At 31.2% G+C, this 18,875-nt stretch overlaps 3 protein-coding genes across 7 annotated transcripts; all 3 read left to right on the forward strand.

The window, feature by feature from the left end:
• Positions 1–363: 363 nt before the first annotated feature.
• On the forward strand, positions 364–7,326 carry LOC109803758 (putative inactive purple acid phosphatase 1). Of its 4 annotated transcripts, none has more exons than XM_083070127.1 (13): positions 364–382; positions 744–926; positions 1,066–1,157; positions 1,368–1,434; positions 1,530–1,652; positions 2,492–2,584; positions 2,788–2,917; positions 3,091–3,172; positions 4,812–4,944; positions 5,254–5,459; positions 5,550–5,675; positions 5,864–6,173; positions 6,767–7,326. In XM_083070127.1, the coding sequence occupies exons 1-13, from the start codon at positions 380–382 to the stop codon at positions 7,070–7,072; spliced, it is 1,854 nt and encodes a 617-aa protein (XP_082926253.1). In that variant the 5' UTR covers positions 364–379; the 3' UTR covers positions 7,073–7,326. The 4 variants fall into 4 exon arrangements, with proteins under 4 accessions (XP_082926253.1, XP_020221029.1, XP_020221025.2 ...); XM_020365440.3 differs by lacking the exon at positions 364–382 and adding an exon at positions 473–618; XM_020365436.3 differs by lacking the exon at positions 364–382 and adding an exon at positions 473–512.
• A 3,024-nt stretch (positions 7,327–10,350) lies between these two features.
• LOC109797031 (uncharacterized protein At4g14342) lies at positions 10,351–12,714 on the forward strand. Of its 2 annotated transcripts, XM_020356923.3 has the most exons (4): positions 10,351–10,503; positions 10,640–10,725; positions 10,852–10,975; positions 12,338–12,714. In XM_020356923.3, the coding sequence occupies exons 1-4, from the start codon at positions 10,498–10,500 to the stop codon at positions 12,383–12,385; spliced, it is 264 nt and encodes an 87-aa protein (XP_020212512.1). In that variant the 5' UTR covers positions 10,351–10,497; the 3' UTR covers positions 12,386–12,714. The 2 variants fall into 2 exon arrangements, with proteins under 2 accessions (XP_020212512.1, XP_020212520.1); XM_020356931.2 differs by lacking the exon at positions 10,351–10,503 and having other exon boundaries at positions 10,634–10,725.
• A 3,431-nt stretch (positions 12,715–16,145) lies between these two features.
• On the forward strand, positions 16,146–18,624 carry PRIN2 (Serine/Threonine-kinase). Its single transcript, XM_020358197.3, has 3 exons — positions 16,146–16,435; positions 16,511–16,606; positions 18,242–18,624. Exons 1-3 carry the CDS (start codon positions 16,223–16,225, stop codon positions 18,440–18,442), a joined length of 510 nt encoding a protein of 169 aa, XP_020213786.1. The 5' UTR covers positions 16,146–16,222; the 3' UTR covers positions 18,443–18,624.
• Positions 18,625–18,875: the final 251 nt, after the last annotated feature.

Raw genomic sequence — 18,875 nt, forward strand, 5'->3', positions numbered from 1 at the left:
ATATATTTATCTGAGAAACGGTAATTTATATTTATATATTACTACATTTCTTTAGCAAAATTTTATTATCAATTAAAATTTATTTAAAATTATAAAATTGTGAGTAAAATTTATTATATGAGAAATAAGACTTGCAAAAAAATATAATTTTTTAATTAATTTCAGGTAATAATAAAAATATATTTGGAAAATTATGTTAAGAAGAATATAATGCTATTATTTATCTTGCTCTTGCTATAAGTAAAATATTATTCTTAAGTCAACGAGTAAAAATGTAAAATAAAGTCAAAAGATTCGGTTTTCGGATTCCCATTGAAATCAGAGCAACGAGAATAATCCTCAGATATTCGAAACTGGATAGTTACATATAAGATAAAACATGGTATTCTTTCTAAGTAACCATTTACGAATGATGATGTTATAAGCTTTCGATGTTCTTCCTTTTTTTAACTTATCATTTCTTGTATTGTAGTGGTAACAGCTGTCATCTCTTGGTTTGTTCTTCTCCGAAGGTGACAGCTGCTTCTTATAGTTCCATTTTGCATGCATCCATCTTCATTTGATTCAACTTAAATTCCATGCCAAGTTGATTTTCACTTTTTCTTCATTTGGGAACTGGTATCGGATTTTATGGCACCCAATCACTACCATTTTAGTGTTAATGCTTTCTTATTTATAGTTGAATGATTAGTATTGCAGTCACTGATTTCTTTTATCTAATTTTGGGGGCATTTCACTTTCAGGTGATGGTGAGTGGGATGGGGAAGTCAAAAGTGCTATTTTTCTCTTTCCTTGTTCTTGCAACCTTTCAGCAAGCAATGTCAGATGAGCACCAACCCCTCTCAAAAGTTGCAATTCATAAAACAACACTTGCTCTGGATGAACGTGCTTATGTCAAAGCCACTCCTAAAGTCCTTGGCTTGAGGGTATGCTTTGATTGCAGATTTGTGATTTATCTTTTATTTTCTAGCTGCTTCATTATGTGCCTTTAACTTGAGTTCTTGCCTGAGATGAAAAGAAGTTTTGGTAGCAGAAATTGATGGCTCCTGCTTGCCAATGTTGTAGGGACAAAATACAGAATGGGTCACAGTGCAATATAGTAATCCAAAACCCACAATAGATGACTGGATTGGAGTGTTTTCTCCTGCATTTTTCAAGTAAGCTTCACATCATGATCTTATTCTTGTATATAGTTTGGTTGGATACAAACTTGGAAGTATTTTTTGAGAGTTTTTTTACTAACTGTTTCCGGTACAAAAACTCTAAGAAACACTTTTAAGCTTGTCTCTAAACACGTATATAATCGTAAATTACAAATCAATAATCTTGTTTCATTGATTGGGAATCAAATGTTTCACATTTTCCAGTGCTTCTGCCTGCCCTGCAGAAAACACATGGGTGACTCCCCCATTGCTGTGTTCTGCGCCTATCAAGGTTCGCGTGGCACAAAACCCTTAGCTAAGAAATAAAGCTTGAAAGATGAAATGATTTGATGTTAAACTCTTCCCTTTTTCTGTTTCTAATTTCAGTATCAATATGCCAATTTCTCTAGTCTTGGTTACAAGAACACAGGCACAGGCTCCTTGAAGCTTCAGTTGATTAATCAGAGATCTGACTTCGCATTTGCGCTTTTCACTGGTGGCTTGACAAATGTATGCTCATAAACTGTACCCTATGTATAATCTTTATGTTTGTCGAATTAATTGATATATTATGATTGTAAAGATTTTTCCAAATCATGGAAACTGTTATCAGTTTGCTTTTTGGTCTTGCAAACTGTTAGGATCCAATTGCAAAGTATGGGACTCAAATCCTACAATACAAATACAAGGTTCTAGTGTGGAGTTTATATGGCCTTGGGCTCTCCAACTATAACAACTAACTTTTGTGGTGTGGTTCTCCCAAGGGTCCTATCACAAACTTTATTTTCCAAATTGATTTTGTGGGAATTTCATCTTGAAAGTCTGCCATGATAATCAATATTTGTTAATGAATGCCATCGTTAGTCAACTAAACAATTTGGAACTTTATTAATCATATAGTTCCTTTTGAAAAATATTTTCTTTGGAAGGCATTCAAGGCTAATGTCTCAATGCTCATACTCGTACCTTCTTATTGTTCATCTTCTATTTCTTCTAGCACCTCATAGACAGCACCATCTTTCTTTCATAACACTGAGAAGGTTCCACATCTCTACTCTTTCACTGTAAAACTGCCTTAACTCTCTCCCACCCTCTCCCTCCCCATGAAAAGATATTTGTATCAGCATGCATACACTTTTTAGATTTCTATGGCAACTTCTATTTAGGTATTTGTTCCCATGTACTCCATGTCCCACCGCAATAGTGTTAGGTTAGTTGATTGTTTTGTCCTGTTTACATTCGTAACTCTATTTTACTTTATTAACTGTGTGTATAATGTTTGAGTCTGATTTTGAGCTGAACTTTATCTTTCCATTTCTTCCTTTTTCTTTTCAAATTGCTCTTCACAGCCAAAGCTTGTTGCAATGTCAAATAAAGTATCATTCATCAATCCAAATGCACCAGTATATCCCCGTCTAGCACAAGGGAAAACATGGGATGAAGTAAGTTTAAGCTTCCTTATACTGTAATCTCAGAACTGCATTTTTTTCCGGCTTTGGATATTATTCTCATGATTAGGTGCTTTTTCTTATTGCAACTTGAAATCTTTCTTGTGAATGATATCTATTAGTAAATGCATGTCTATATATGTGGATTAAGACTGTCTAGTATTATGAAAAATTTCTTTTCTTCAAACTTTTAACAGATGACTGTAACATGGACAAGTGGATATGGAATCAGTGAAGCCGAACCTTTTGTTGAATGGGGCCCTAAAGGAGGGAACCTTGTGAAATCTCCTGCTGGAACACTGACTTTTGATCACAACACCATGTGTGGTATGCAACTCTTCTATTATCTCTTAAAAGTTGCTTTTGGGATGGATAATCATGTTTATTGCGTTGATAGTTTTTGCATCTGTATAATGTGGGTGGATAACTGCAAATTTCATTCACAAAGGGGATGGAGTGGAATTGAAAACATCTATTTTCTTATTAATCTACATATGTAGGTGCACCAGCGAGGACTGTTGGATGGCGTGACCCAGGATTCATACACACTAGTTTTTTGAAGGAGTTGTGGCCCAACCGAGAGTATGTTGTATCTTATATGAGCTTCATCGTGAAACTGCTTGTTTGAGAACTGATGTGATTAATTTGCTATTCCAGTTTTTAATTAAAACAAAAAGCCAAAATAGTCGAATATTTGTTTGCATGACAAAAGGACTAATATAAACTTGTGCAGGAAAAAAGAACCGAAAGCATCTTGATTACTTGATAAATAATATTTTTTATTGGGAAAAACTCAAGTCCCGCCTATCCTAGATCATTAAAAAGGGCCACCTACCATTTATCCACGTACCAAGCCCAATAGTGCTGGACGTGAGGGGGTGTATTGGGAAAAACCCAAGTCCCACATCGACTAGAGATTAGGCAATTGAATAGTATATAAGTGGAAAGCAACCCTTACCTTACAAGCCGGTTTTGTAGGGTTGAGTTAGGCTTAATCCACTATTCTAACATTTTTCAATCGAATACAATATTTCTCTAAACTAATCTAACATATGATACAACAAGAGAAGTCTTTCTCCACTATGTGGAGTCTACATGGATAAAAAATTGCCACCATGTTCTGTCAAAAACCTATTGTCAAGAAAAGCCATTTTTATGAAGATATTTTTCAATGGTCTCTCTTAATTTTTTTTTCTTTTGTTTTTGTCTACCTCTGTTTACCAGTCTGTCCTCCATATCATTAACTCCTCTTATTTGGGCCTCTATTAGTCTTCTGATATGACCAAACCATCTAGCAAGATTTCGTGATCTATTTCTTAATAGTTGCTACTTCAACTTGTGTAAAACATTCATTTCTTATCTTTTCTCTTATGTCTACTCATTCACTGCAACACTTAGCTTATGCACATGTTGCCACTTTACTACCTTACATTTAGTAAAGCATGCTTGAGTTCGAGGGCACCTTCCAATCACAATGTTACTAGACATGATCCCTGATAAAATCTCATTGATTTTCACAATTTGTGTAGAACATCATGTAAGATGCATAAATTTACTGAAATCTATTTTTTTAACTATAAAAGTACTGATGAGTACTAACCCTCTAATATATTGAACATTAGAAAAGTAAACAGAATTACATTCTGACGAGTAAAAGCATGAATATTATATCTTGAAATTTTGATGTTCGGAATTTCCTCTAAATGGTAGACTTGACAGCAAAGTAATTATGGGTGCTAACCCTGTAGTGTATCAGGACATCGTAGTGGTAAACAGAGATATAAGTTGATGGATAACTTCATTGAGTTCGATGTTGGAACTTCTTATTGATTGAAGTGGAATTGGGAAGGATTAGCAGCGGGAAATTTTCATAAAGATCACCACTATCAAGTAACAAGAGATTTTTATGTGATTTTATTAGAAAAGATCACCAAATATATATCTATTTTCCTACATGACTTATATTATTATAAAAAATCAGGTGCGATACTGATTTGTACTTCCTTGTTCTGATTGGTTGAAGTGGAATCATCACCACAATCAAGAAACCAAGAAATTTGAATATGATTTTATTAAAAGGATTTTTTTCTACATGACTTATATTACTTTGTACTTGTGAATCAAATATTGATTTGTGGCTTGAAGGAACATATTGAGGTTTATTAGCAGCAGTTCATTGTGCACGAACCGTAACTTGCAATGTCTTTTTTCCTACCTGCAGATACATATACAAGCTGGGGCATATATTATTTAATGGTACAATAATTTGGAGTCAACAATACCAGTTCAAAGCACCTCCTTTTCCTGGTCAAAATTCCTTACAACGTGTAGTCATATTTGGTGATATGGGAAAGGTAATTTTCTTTCTTTTTACTTTTACTCCATGTTCTGGAATCTGGAGATAAAAGTTGTATAAATGTATAAATAATAACATATATGTGAAATATTGATCTGGTTGATTTGATCGCTTTGTTACTTCTTTCTCTTCTATTTCATACATGGGTTTTTCTGATTATATTTACTCTCTTGTTTTGGTTCTTTCTGTTATTTCAATGGAAGTTTATATTTTTCATCTACATGTTATACCCAAAAATATGTCGGGTATTCTTGCCTGTGATTGAATTTATTGGTAACTACTTTTCATTTTCTTATTACACGAGCAGGCAGAAGCTGATGGCTCCAATGAATATAACAATTTCCAGCCTGGATCACTCAACACTACTAAACAGATCATTCAAGACTTAAAAGATATAGATATAGTCTTCCACATTGGTGATATATGCTATGCTAATGGATACATGTCACAGTGGGACCAGTTTACTGCACAAATTGAGCCAATTGCATCAACTGTACCTTATATGACAGCAAGGTTTGCCACGTTAACCATGTGTTACATTTTTGTATGCTTACTGCGACTCTTCATTATCTCATTTTCTGCTTTTACATTATGTGCTTTCAGTGGCAATCATGAACGTGACTGGCCAGGGACTGGATCATTTTATGGAAACTTGGATTCTGGTGGAGAATGTGGTGTACCGGCTCAAACCATGTTTTATGTTCCAGCTGAGAACCGGGAAAAATTCTGGTGCAATATCCCTATAATTTCAACATTTTGCAGAATATACTCAACAATGGTGTTGTTTAGTGAATTCACTTTTATAACACTGATGGATAGATGTAGTAAAATTTTCTAGTTTCTTGAGTATACCTACCAACCAAATGTTAATGATGTTTACCCTGGAAAGATATTCAAATATTACTATACTTTGCCAGGTACAAAGTTGACTACGGTATGTTCAGATTCTGCATAGCTCACACAGAACTTGATTGGAGAAAAGGATCAGAACAGTATACATTCATTGAAAATTGCCTAGCATCGGTCGACAGACAAAAACAGCCGTGGCTGATATTTCTTGCCCATAGGGTACTTGGTTATTCATCTGCAGGGTTCTATGTGGCAGAAGGCTCTTTTGAAGAACCAATGGGAAGGGAGGACCTTCAAATTCTCTGGCAAAAGTATAAGGTTGATATAGGAATATATGGACATGTCCATAACTATGAAAGGACATGCCCGGTGTATCAGGTATTTCCCTAACTTCAGAGATAGACAGTTTTTACTTTGTTCCTTTACTTCCCCGCTGTTGGCTCGACGTAATACATTCTATGGCTGGCTTGAAAATAGGCAAATAGCCTTTCTCCATTTCAAAGTGTACAACTCATCTTTTCCTTTTCTTTTTTGGCCAGTTTACTGACTATCAAGTTGGTCATCAAGAACATACATTAGATTAAGGCCATTACATTATTAAGATACTTTTTACTTGTTACCTTTGAATACTTAGTGCTTGAACTTTATACCAATATAAATTGCAATCCCACAATAATTAGATAAATTGTAGCATTTTATGTCTATCATAACTTGGCACGTTTTTAAACATGAAGCCTCTCGTGATTTAAGATTTTTTATTAATTCAAGATTAATTTTATACACAGTATTGTAGTTGTGTCATCTCCTAAGTCCTATAATTTTTTAAATTATCACATTCCTGTATTCATGTCATATCATACCTGTGCTTTCTAGCTGTCAGTTTTTTTCCTCATCAAGAATCAAAGTGATTAAATTATCTAGATATTTCCTCTTATTTAACATATTAACTACCATTTTCCCTACTCTCTCAGAATATTTGCACCAACAAAGAGAAGCACAATTACAAGGGCTCCTTGAATGGGACAATACATGTAGTGGCTGGGGGAGGAGGAGCATCCCTTGCTGATTTTGCGCAAGTAAACACTACATGGAGTATATTTAAAGACCATGACTATGGATTTGTCAAGCTTACAGCATTTGATCATTCAAACTTATTGTTTGAGTACAAGAAAAGCAGTGATGGACAAGTTTATGACTCTTTCAGAATATCCAGGGAGTACAGGGACATCTTGGCTTGCACTGTTGATAGTTGTCCACCCACAACACTAGCATTTTGATCTAAAAGCATATAAGTTGTTGATTTTTTTTTTCTTATATGGTTGAATAAAATGCTCCATATGATCTCAAAATGAGGTAGGCCACTGAATTGTTTGGTCTAAAGTGGCAGTTTGGAATTAATACTTTAGCAATTGACCGTGGGCAATATTAGCTAGCAGAGAGGCCACTGATTTTTGAGGTCATGCATACATTTAGACCAACCACGATTTTATTGGAAAGCTTCACTGTTGCAATGAATTGAAAATTATATACACTCCTTTCATATTGATACATCATACCTTATCTAAGAATGTCACACTCTAGGGATGTAAAATGCCTGACAATGTTTTAGAGGTGTAGTCCTTATGTCAGAGTCTGGGATTACCTGTAGGAGACACACAATCAAGTCATGGAACTTGGGAAACAAATCTATAAATGGAAATTTTATATTCGATAGAAGTTAATTGTTGAAGTTGATTGTAGAGAATATCTTTGTAGGCGAGTTCTTCAATAAAACAGACGTAAAATCGATATTGCATTAAGGTTATGGGCTTCTTGTAGCTTTAAAAATTAGGCTACATTGTATTTTTAATCTCTTATAATACTTAATAGGCAATTTTGGTTCTCTAATTTTTAATTTCTCAATTTTAGTTTCTAATTTTGTAAAATTTCACAATTTTTATTTACTCCTTAGATATATTTAACTGTTAATTTTTGAAATCGTAACGTTAGTTATTGATTATGAATTGACGTTACATAGATGACATGAAAATGGATTTTCCTCATCTTTGTCTCCTCTTCTTTCCTAAAATTTAAATTAAACAACAAATAAATAAAATAAAAATTATTTCATCTCTTTTATTTTCCTCCAACCAAAACTCATGTAGAAGTGAAAATTTAATTTAAATATTAATTATCATGTCTACTTAATGATCAACTTTACAATTTTTACAATTTTAATAATTTTATTTTTGAAAAGGCAAAACATATATAACTACCGGAACTTGGCAAGACACGAGGTGTGACAAACCAAACAGAAAATTCAAGAATCATTATTGTATTATAACAACAGCTAACAGAACATAAAATGCTAGTTTTAGCATCTAGTCTAATCATACCCATGCAGATTCATAAGCTTACCATACATATAAAATGTATAACTTCAACTGATCCAAATACATGCTACAGAAATAGAGAATTCTAAATCTGTCTAGCATTTTAAAAAATATCTTCCTTTTTTCCTTATTCTAACCTCTTTTTGTGCACCTTGAGAACATTATAAAAAACTATTTCTTGTAACCCTTAAGACGCAGTAGTAGTTGTGATAGGAGTCTATCCACCATACGCACTAGCAATTCATACACCATATACAACTAAACACTACCTTTTTTTCACCCAAAGACAGTGCCTGATGATACATGGAATCTTTCATTTAAGTACTTTTCTACATGCTATGACTGTTAAATTTCTCTCCAAAAGCCACAAAACAGATCCATATTCAGCTAGACTTGTGTGTGGATCATTAAACCAACATGCTAAAGAATAACTAAATCTTTCTAAACTAGCTATCCACTGCCATGACAGTATTTTTACCATCTCAACCATATCAGCCTCAGCAAGATTTTTTCTTGAGAACACCAGCAGATTTCTACTTCTCACCATGTAGTGGTGTGTCTGAATTCTCCACTAAACCAGTTTCTCCGACCAAACATTTGCATATTGAAATATATATGCTTTGTTGTTTCAACCAACATATTACATTTGGAGCATATATTCTGACCAGCTCTCACGGTTTTACTTTTAAATATCATCTAAAAGACCTTTCTTATAATGGAGACAATTATGTGTATATAAATCCATGTCCATCCTCTTATTTGAATGATGTGGGACTTTGCTTGCATCCCAACAAATTAGAAGATCAATTAATGATTATTAGATTAATTGAATATTCAAAAAAAAGATTAAAATTATGGATTTTATAATATTATAAAACTAAAATTACAAAATTAAAAATTGAGGATCAAAATTATGGATTAGATACTGTAGAAAGACTAAAAATGTAAGTTAACCTAAAAATTATAAACAGTTATATAAGGTTTTAGTCCATTAACATTTTAAGAATTCAATTTTTGGTATTTGTTAATTTTTTGTTGTCTTTTAACTTTCCATTATTTTTGTCATATAAATTAGTTTTTGAAATTAAATTTTATTTGTTAAGTAACGATATGTGTTAATAAGTAATGACTGACAATTGATATTTGCATGATAATGAATTAGATGTTAAATCATATGATACATGTAATTTATAATATAATTTAGCTGAATAAAAAAATTATTTGCATCATATGATTTGACATCTAATTAACAACCACATGAACATTAATAATTAGTTATTATTTATTAGCACACATTTTACTTAAAAAAAATTTAACCTCAAAAAATAATTAATATGATAAAAAATTAGTAAAAGATTAAAAATTTAACAAGAACTAATAATTCAATTCTTAAAAAATTAAGGGAATAAAAACTTATTTATCTTAATTATAAATATATCTTTATAATTTTTTCTCTTGTTTAGATCAAATCCGACCCAAACAAAATAAATTCGGCCTTAATTGTTTTATATAACGGATTTGTGTTTTGTAAATATAATGATTTGAGGAGGGTTGGACTAATTAAATTTTTATTATTTCATAATTTCTTTTATTAATAATCAGCAACACATTAACATTAGACTAATTACACAACAAACCCAACAATTTAGTTTATATTTAAGAGGTTTCCTTAATTTTAAATGTTAGATTACTTTAATTTCATATTTTTCTATATTACTCTTTTATTTACATTCAAATTTCTTTACACTATTTTAATAATATATTTATAATTAATTTTTAGGATAAAATAATATATTTTTTATGCTTTAAAAAATAGAAATCAAACATTTCTTTTTCTACAAGAAAATCGATCAATTCAAACAAAACTAATCCATTATTGATTGATTTGCTTTGATCCTTAGTGTTGAAAAAAAAGTTTGAACTTTCTTTTATCCCAAATTCTAATCAACTCACTTAATAAATATATAAGTAAAATTAAGATCCAATTAATAAGTTTTTGAAATTATAAAGATTTGTTTATGGTTTTTAAAATTTATAAATTTACTTTGTGCCAATTTTATTTTATAAATTTACTTGTCAAATTTAGTTAAAATTTCTCCAAGTTACATTTGAATTGATTTAACCTTAATTTAATGGGTAACACATTGACCTAATAAATTTGAATAATTTAAAGGTTACATAAAAATGATATGTATTAAACCTAATTTTATTTGTATATGTAGCTGTTCCGTGCTGAGATATTTGTGATTGGAACGGTGCAGAGGTTCATAGCGTCTCAACACTCAACTCGCGATTCACACACAGCCTCTGCTTTCTGAGCAACGCCCACCATGCAGGTACCCTTTTTCTTCCAAACACTCTCTTCATTCTTTCATTCTCTTAATTTTTCATTTTTCCATCTCTCTGTCACCTATGTCAATGTCAATTAGGGTTAAGGTTCTTAAATTTAACTCATTTTTGCGTTTTATGCAGGCCAGTGATAGGTTTAACATCAATTCCCAACTTGAGCATCTCCAAGCCAAATATGTTGGAACTGGCCATGCCGATTTGAACAGATTGTGAGCCTCTCTCTCTCTCTCTCTCTCTAATTCCTTTAATTTTAAATTTCCTCATTTTTCATGTTCAATTTTTGTTTAATGTTTGTTAACTGTTATTCTCTTTATGGTGTCTGTGTGTGTGTGCAGTGAGTGGGCAGTGAACATTCAACGTGATAGCTATGCATCGTATATTGGCCACTACCCTTTACTGGGATACTTTGCTATCGCTGAAAATGAATCTATTGGCAGAGAACGTTATAGCTTTATGCAGGTTATCTTTCTCTCTCTCTATTGTTCACTGACCTTATGGACATCCTTTCATTTTTATTTGTATACTTAGGTCTATTTTGCTGCCATTTGGCTTGTTGATTGTCTTGTCTTCTATTTTTTGAATATAAAATTAGGTCTTTATCTATATCCATTAGTTTGTTTCAGTGTCATTTTAGTAAAAGATAAATGCTAGCAGTACACTCTTTTCAGCCTTGTACTATATTGGGTGAGAGTTAATGAGGGAGCAGGACTGGGAACCTATACTAGTGTTAGTGTAGTGGGTCTCGCTTGAATTTCACCCTGGAGTAAAGACCTAATGAAATGTGAAATATTATTTGGCTTAACAGGTTGTCCATGGGGATTTTGATATGAAAGTAAAATTACTTGTACTTGGAATTGTTTGCTGATGAAGTGGTGTTAACTGCTGCCATTTTTTTCGCTTGTTTTTGAACGATAAGAAAAGGGAGAGGTGGGTAGTTTCAAGTTTGAGGGCTATGAAGCATGGACTGTCACACTGGGATACTCTGACATGGCTAATGTCCAAAATATAGTGCATGAGGATGCCATATGTATATAATATAGGTCATGCAAAAAAATAGTGTCTGACACATGTATGGGTTTAGGGATTGGAGACATGTCCTGCTCTTCAAATAAGTTTGGGATTATTAGGAGGAAAGGGATGTTCATCAGCTAAACTAAGGTAGCTAATCTCTTTGCATTTCTGACAAAGAAACTGCTTTGAATTAGCCGATAGCTGAGCACCATAAAGAGGCCAAGAAAATCAGTTATTCACTATATCTAATGGGAGGCAGCGGCTAAAATCTGTATCAACAATTTTTGGAATTACCTTCTAACCATGAGAACCAGACTATAGCATATGCCATACACATACAAAAGGATTTGCCTCCTTTATTTCTCCCTAAACCAGAAGTTACATATGAGAAATTGCTCCAAACTCTCTGGATGTATTAGGAACTTGGAGTGGAAGATACCTTGAATTATAGAGAGAAGGATGTAGAGAGTGGAAGATAGCTAGTAATTGATTATCCCTAACCGAAGAATTCTCCCAAAAGCAAGACCTGATCCCAATCATTTTTTTGTGATTCCTTTCCTTTTTCTCAGCTCCCTAACAAATGCTAATTCTCTCCGTTTACTATATTTACTTGTCCTTACCATGTAGCATTTTTGTCATTTGACTTGAAGTTTGCCAGGAAATTAGTGAGAATATACTATTATACGAAGCGTAGTTATTGCACAAACCTATTCGGAAGTCTGAATTTTTCTTGCCCCGTTAACTTTTTCTTTTTGTCATTGTTTTGAACTCATCACTTATTCCTTATTTGACAAGTTCTGTTTTGTGCAGAAAATGCTCCTGCCTTGTGGTTTGCCTCCGGAAAGAGAAGAAGATTAAGAGTTGCCATCTGGATTACAAATCGATCACACAGTACATATAGCATTTGACAGTTTGTTGTACCGTGTTATCTGATTCAGGAAACAGATGGTTGTGTGACCTTAATTAGAGATTGTAACATTTTCTTTAGTTTGTGGATGCTTGAGCTTTAGTTGTTATGGAGCTTGAAAAATTAGTTCAAGAGATATCAAGTTTAGTTTATTCTTAAATCTTAATGTTGTCAGTTTCCTGAATTATGGCCTTTTAAATTGAATGTAGCTTGTATTTGCATCGAAGAAAAATGTGACTCGCAAATCTTAAATGCTGTCTGTCTTATATTCTTTTATCTAGATGAACTTGTTAAATATATTCACAATTATATAAACTGATGTAAATATTAAATTTCCAATCGACTAATATAGGTTGTAAGAAGAGAGTATTATGAGGAGACATATATTCATCAACGGATTTTTTATTTTGACCCAGAAAAGCTTTTAAAAGATTGTTGCCTATTCTCCTGTATGTTGCTGGCCATGAACTGTAGTAATGAAAAGTGGAATAATCTCTATAAACATTTTCCATTAAGTATAGTATAATTCTAAAATAAGACTCGGTTGTTCTAAATGCAATTGTTAGTTTCTCTCTGCGAGTTATAGATATAATAATCCTCAAAACGTACAAATAGGATTCTATTTCTGCATCTCATCCTTGTTCTTATGCCAAAGTATGGAAATTTTATAAAACGATAAAAATTTCTTCCATTTTCCATATAAAAGCATCTCCAGATCCAAAGCTGTCAATTTTCTTATCTATCTCGTCTCAACTAATATGGTTTCGTCCTAGTCCATTGTAGTTGTTGTTGGTGATTAATGAACAGAAATACTTGAGGCATGTGATTGCAATTGCACTATTTTTAAGAACTAAACCGCGAAAATCACCCAAGCCCCATCCATAGAATTCAACAAGAACTTTAAACCCAGAAACGGTGAGATTTTTCACGATAAAAGACAATCAGAAAACGACTATAAAACAACAAAAGATATAAACATTTATAAAAATGGTAAGTAAATAAATATTTTTAAATGATTAACTTATTTATTAATATAGTAATAGTACTGTTAATCTTAATAATTAATATTATTAGTATTTTATCAATTATATTATTAAAACTAATATATATATATATATATATATATATATATATATATATAATTTAATAGTAGTAAATGAATGCAATTTTGATTCTTACCGAAGGTACATATATTATAACGCATTCATTTATTAGAAGAAAAAAAATTATTAGTTTGGTGGTTAAATGGTGTTGTTTGAGATAATAGTGAAGATTCAACTCCTGATATAACATGTTACTGGTCTAATCTCAGTATTGAAATTAAACTAAACTTTTGCTTTCTTTGTTTTTAAAGTAATTTGACATTATTTTAATATAAAATTTTAGAAGAAATTTATCGAATTGCTTCTAAATCTAAAAATGTATATGAAGCAATTCTAAAAATGTATATGAAATTTGTTTTTACTTATCGTATCTAAAAGAAATCTTATTTTTTGAATATAAAAAAATAAAAGTCATTACAATTGTCAAAAAGAATTAGGCCCACTAAAAAAATAAAAGTGGAAGGAAAATTTATCTGAATACCTTGATTTACTATTTATACCTTATAAAATGAATATTATTATTATTTTTTATTATTTCTTATTTATATTATTATAAACATTGTATATAATCACTAGATTTCCTATATGATTATATTAAGTATATAGGAATTCTAGTGATTATCGTTAAGCTAAAATATTTATTTATATATATATATATATATATTATATAATTAGTCATATATGTTGAATTAAATAAATAAATTTATTTCATTTCATCTTTCATTTCTAAAAGAAATAAATATATGTATCATAATACATTCTTTTATTATTCTTTTAATACTTTCATCACGTGTGTTTTCATTTTTTTTTTCATAATTTTTTTCTTTGACTAAAAAATAATTAAAAAAATGAAAATTCTAATGAGAAAAATAAATTTTATTTTCATAAAGAATAAAATGTTTGTTATGTTTAATATCTTTAGTTTGGTATGCATTTGTATTTACTCTGTACGTTATTTAAGTAGTTTTTTTTTTTGTGAAATTACCTTTAATTGTAGATATTATGCCATTGGATCTACATTTATTTTTAATTCCTCGAAGCATTTTATTGCTTATTATGCCCTTCGTTGTCTCTGGGTGTTTAAGTATCCACCATAAGTCTTTCTTTGTTTGAACCTCGCCCTTAATTTTAAGGCTATTTCATCTTAAGATATTGTTAGATAGAAGGATCTTATCAACGTCCATGAATATAAATCATAACATAGATCAGTCTGTTGAATTGAAAAATTGGATACTATCATATAACTTTGTATCAGTTAAGTTCACGAGTCCCTTTCAAAAAAAATAATACACCTAACACTACACTTAAATTTATTGGATTTGTTGCTAAAATATTGGTATTAAACTTGAAACTTTTGGCGGATGACCAATAGTCCAAACAAGAAAAAGAATCGGTTGCATTTTTCATATGATCTTATCTTCTCTTATAAATAGACTCATTTTTTTTCTATGACTCCCATATTATTTGGATTGGTCAATTAATTGAAATTTTCCCCATACAAATGATACTTATTACAATTTTTTCTCTAATTTTTTATGACAAATTATTATATCATATTATTGACACATCAATGTCTTAAAATACTTAAAAAACTAAAATTGTTTAATTGAAATTCGAAAGATCAAATCGTACAATTATTATACTTAATGAATTAAAATTAAGTTTTTTCTTAACTTTAATTTAATTTAAGATATTTTTAAGATAAATAAAAATGCATATTTAAGGATTACACATAAATATAAACTGTTTTATCAATTATTAATTTTTTTTATGAAATGTATAATTCAGTCATTAATATTAATTTATACTTTTTATATCTCAATTTTCTTATATTTTTATGCTATTTTATTGTTAAAATATTATACAATATTAAAATTATAAATATAATTACTATTGATTTAATCGCAGTTGAAATATTAAAATGTGATCCAAATATCCAATGTTCTTAATAGTTCAATCCGTTCCAATTTTAAGTATTTAAATATTATTTAATAATCATGTTTTTTCAAATAATCATGTTACTACTTAAAAAATGTAACACGTGTTTTAATTTAATTCCTTTGTGATTATATCCTATGCCTAATTCACTCCACCTATGTCCTTCGCTTATATTAAAATATTTAATTATCTGGCTGGTTCCTTTAGTTTTTATTAATTTAATTTTTTTGATCTTTATGATTAAAAATATTTTATTTAAATTTTATTATTATTTAATTTTATAAATTATACCTTTTAATTTTTATAAAATAAATGGAAAAAACTAATAAAAAATAATTTATTTCAAAATTAAGATAAAACATTTTTAGCTATCGATTATAAGATGTAAAGTTATAAAAGTTTTAAGAATAATTAAACTTATTACAATCCTCTCCCTTTTATCTTCATGTATACAATTTTAGTAAATATTTATATATGTATATTTTTTTACTAACTTTAAAATTTAAATGAGTTGGGTTGGAAGAACTAAGGAGGACAACCTCAACTCCCACTCACGTATATTTTTATAAATGAACAAAAATCATCTATACAAAATTTGAAGATTATACATTTAATAGGGTGGTTATTAATATATTATTATTATTATATACAAGATATAAGATGAACCCAAGAACATGTTTTGGGCTTAGGTGTTGAGTGGGATATTTGAGCTTAGCAAGAGATAAAGAAGAAGGAAGCATTTGGAGTATGAATTCTTCAACATCGCTTGCATCCTTCGCCATTTCTTCTTCTTCACTTCCTTCACTTCCTTCTCTGCAAACCCGCTCAATCACATGTAAACAACGCTTCTCCTTTCCTTCTGTGAACCCAAAAAAGTTGCCAACTTTACGATTTTCATCCACCATTACAAGAGCTGCAGAGTACAAATTCCCAGACCCAATTCCCGAATTTGCAGATGCTGTCAGTTCTCTCTTCCATTTTTGGTTTCTCTTCATTAATTCATAAATTAACTCCATTTCTCAATTTCTCTCGCAGGAGACGGAGAAATTCAGAAACCACCTTCTCAAAAAGCTTTCGAAGAAAGATATGTATGGGGAATCGGTTGAAGAGGTTGTAGGACTTTGCACTGAGGTTCGTTGCCTTCTGCCCCTACCCATTTCTTTACCTAATTTAGTTTCTTACTTGGTTTTTTGTTTGTTCAGTTCAATTATAAATTTTGTTTCCATTTGGTAATCTCAGAGTTTTAAAAACTACAGTAACCTTCAGGTTAGAACGTTCTGTTTTAATAAACTTAGAGAAAAATAGGGAAAATAAATTTAACAAGCTTCTCTTTAAGATAATTTGTCGATAATCTCTCCTATTAGTTTCTTATTTTTAAATTAAGCTAAAATGAATAAACTTATATGGATTTTTCATTTTTTTTTTCTTTCTAAAATTACTTATAAAGAAGTTTATCCACACGTATCCTTTAACATGTCCCTCTGCATATGAAGCAAGGTCTTAGACTTTATTGAATTTGGAAGCGTAGTTATCACTAGCGTGCTAGTGACCATGGGCCGCTACAAAGTTTGAATATTTGTGCGTTTCGAATAGCAGTTGTAGCAGCCACAATTGTGGCAACAACAACAACAACACTAGAGTGAGGCTTTTCGTAAACTCATTTTTGCCCTGAAAAACAGCATCGTTTTGGGGTGGGGGTAGGGGCAAATTTGAGATCTCCTTCCCTCTTTTTTTGAATTAACAAATCCCTAATTGGATGTAGATTCCTACATCTAAATCTGAACCCTCAACCCCTCCTGTTCTCTTCTCTGTGCTACACCCACCCTCACTTTTTTATTGAGTTTTTATGATGTCTCTTGACTCTTGTATTTGAAATATGAATATGTCTTCTGAATTTGTTTGTTTCTTAGAGTGTTGTTATTTTTTTGTATGTTTTGCTTAAAACCCATGACCATGACCTTTCATTGTTAAATATGAATGTCATGATTTTGAGTATTTTTTAAAAGTTTTTTTTTATAGCATTTATAGGTATATGGTGGAAATTATTCAATCTGTATATAAAAAATAGTGACCATCTTGCTATGTGCTATAATTTTCTATCATTTTTTAGGCTGGGCGCTATGTGCTATTATCTGATATTGATAACTATGTTTGGAAGAGATTTTTTTTGTCTGTTGCAGAAACTTGTGATAGTTTTTGTCTTACAATAGAAGAGCTCCCGAGGCTTTATATCTAATATTATGAGATGGAAAATAGAATAGGGTTGGTTGTGCTGTAGTGTGGTTTGCAAAACTTTGCAGGTTGCACTTATTTCATCCGTTGACATTATTAGAGTATGAAATTTGCCAACTGAGTTAAATTCCTGTGTAAGTGTACCAAACTAGGAAGTTAACTATATAAGGACTTTTCAACAACCAGGAAAAGAGAATAAGGAAGAAAATGGGATTTTATCTGTCTATGATATCAATATTTCCATATTTTAGTTATTGGATTTGAAAGGTTCGTTTAGAATGTCTTTCATATTGCTTGAATGTTTGTCAACTTATATTTGTCTTGCACAACGTCTCAAATGCTAACTAGATGCAGCTAGAACCTTTTGTTGGCATAAAATGATGAATCTGTTCAATATTTGATTCATCAAGGTAGTTTATTCTGTGTGGATTTTCTTGGTACGCCATTGCTATATTTTGATTTGTGTTGGCTGATGAAATATTACTGTCCATATTTAACCTGCTGTGAATTGTGATTATATGTTGAATTGAACAGATTTTTAGCACTTTCTTGCACTCGGAGTATGGAGGTCCTGGTACACTCTTGGTCCTTCCTTTTGTTGACATGGCTGATGCCATAAATGAACGAGGATTGCCTGGTGGGCCACAAGCTGCACGTGCTGCTATCAATTGGGCCAAAGATCATGTCGACAAAGACTGGAGAGGATGGACTAGTGGTAGTGGTGATAACAACTAATAATAGGGTAACTCCTCTATGTTAACTAGTCCTGTCATAATTGTCGTGCCTATGTTGTATGAGACCTAAATGAGATGTTTTGTTATCTATCTCGTAAGTGACCGTTTGGTTTAGCATTGGATAGAATTTTGAAAGAGTTGAGAGAAATTATATTGGAAAAGTGTAAAAGTTAATTTTCTAAAGCTAAACGTCAAACAATCTGGGCATAAGACGGACAACAAAATGCATAGAACAATGGCTGAAAAAAATACATATGGAAGCATAGCTATTTGCGTATTGCAAGTGCATGAAGCTTAAAGCATTCTGTGTACTTTTTAACCAGTACCTTTTACTTTCAACCTCAGTGTTCAAACCCTAGCTGGGAAGGAAAGACTTTTTTTTTTCTAAAAAAAAAACTTGATGTTGCGGCCTAGAAGCAAAGGAAAGGAACATG

Source organism: Cajanus cajan, chromosome 3 (genome assembly GCF_000230855.2).
Source record: "Cajanus cajan strain Asha chromosome 3, NIPB_CcT2T_4, whole genome shotgun sequence".
NCBI lineage: Eukaryota > Viridiplantae > Streptophyta > Magnoliopsida > Fabales > Fabaceae > Cajanus > Cajanus cajan.

What these genes read in the sequence shown, in the direction of transcription:
- LOC109803758 (XM_083070127.1), top strand. An exon ending in TTTTCTCCTGCATTTTTCAA is followed by an intron (nt 1,158 to 1,367) that starts GTAAGCTTCACA and finishes CACATTTTCCAG; the next exon opens with TGCTTCTGCCTGCCCTGCAG. An exon ending in TCACTGGTGGCTTGACAAAT is followed by an intron (nt 1,653 to 2,491) that starts GTATGCTCATAA and finishes TGCTCTTCACAG; the next exon opens with CCAAAGCTTGTTGCAATGTC.
- LOC109797031 (XM_020356923.3), top strand. An exon ending in CATGCCGATTTGAACAGATT is followed by an intron (nt 10,726 to 10,851) that starts GTGAGCCTCTCT and finishes GTGTGTGTGCAG; the next exon opens with TGAGTGGGCAGTGAACATTC. An exon ending in AACGTTATAGCTTTATGCAG is followed by an intron (nt 10,976 to 12,337) that starts GTTATCTTTCTC and finishes TGTTTTGTGCAG; the next exon opens with AAAATGCTCCTGCCTTGTGG.
- PRIN2 (XM_020358197.3), top strand. Translation starts at nt 16,223, where the DNA reads ATGAATTCTTCAACATCGCTTGCATCCTTCGCCATTTCTTCTTCTTCA. An exon ending in TTCCCGAATTTGCAGATGCT is followed by an intron (nt 16,436 to 16,510) that starts GTCAGTTCTCTC and finishes TTTCTCTCGCAG; the next exon opens with GAGACGGAGAAATTCAGAAA. An exon ending in TTGTAGGACTTTGCACTGAG is followed by an intron (nt 16,607 to 18,241) that starts GTTCGTTGCCTT and finishes TGAATTGAACAG; the next exon opens with ATTTTTAGCACTTTCTTGCA.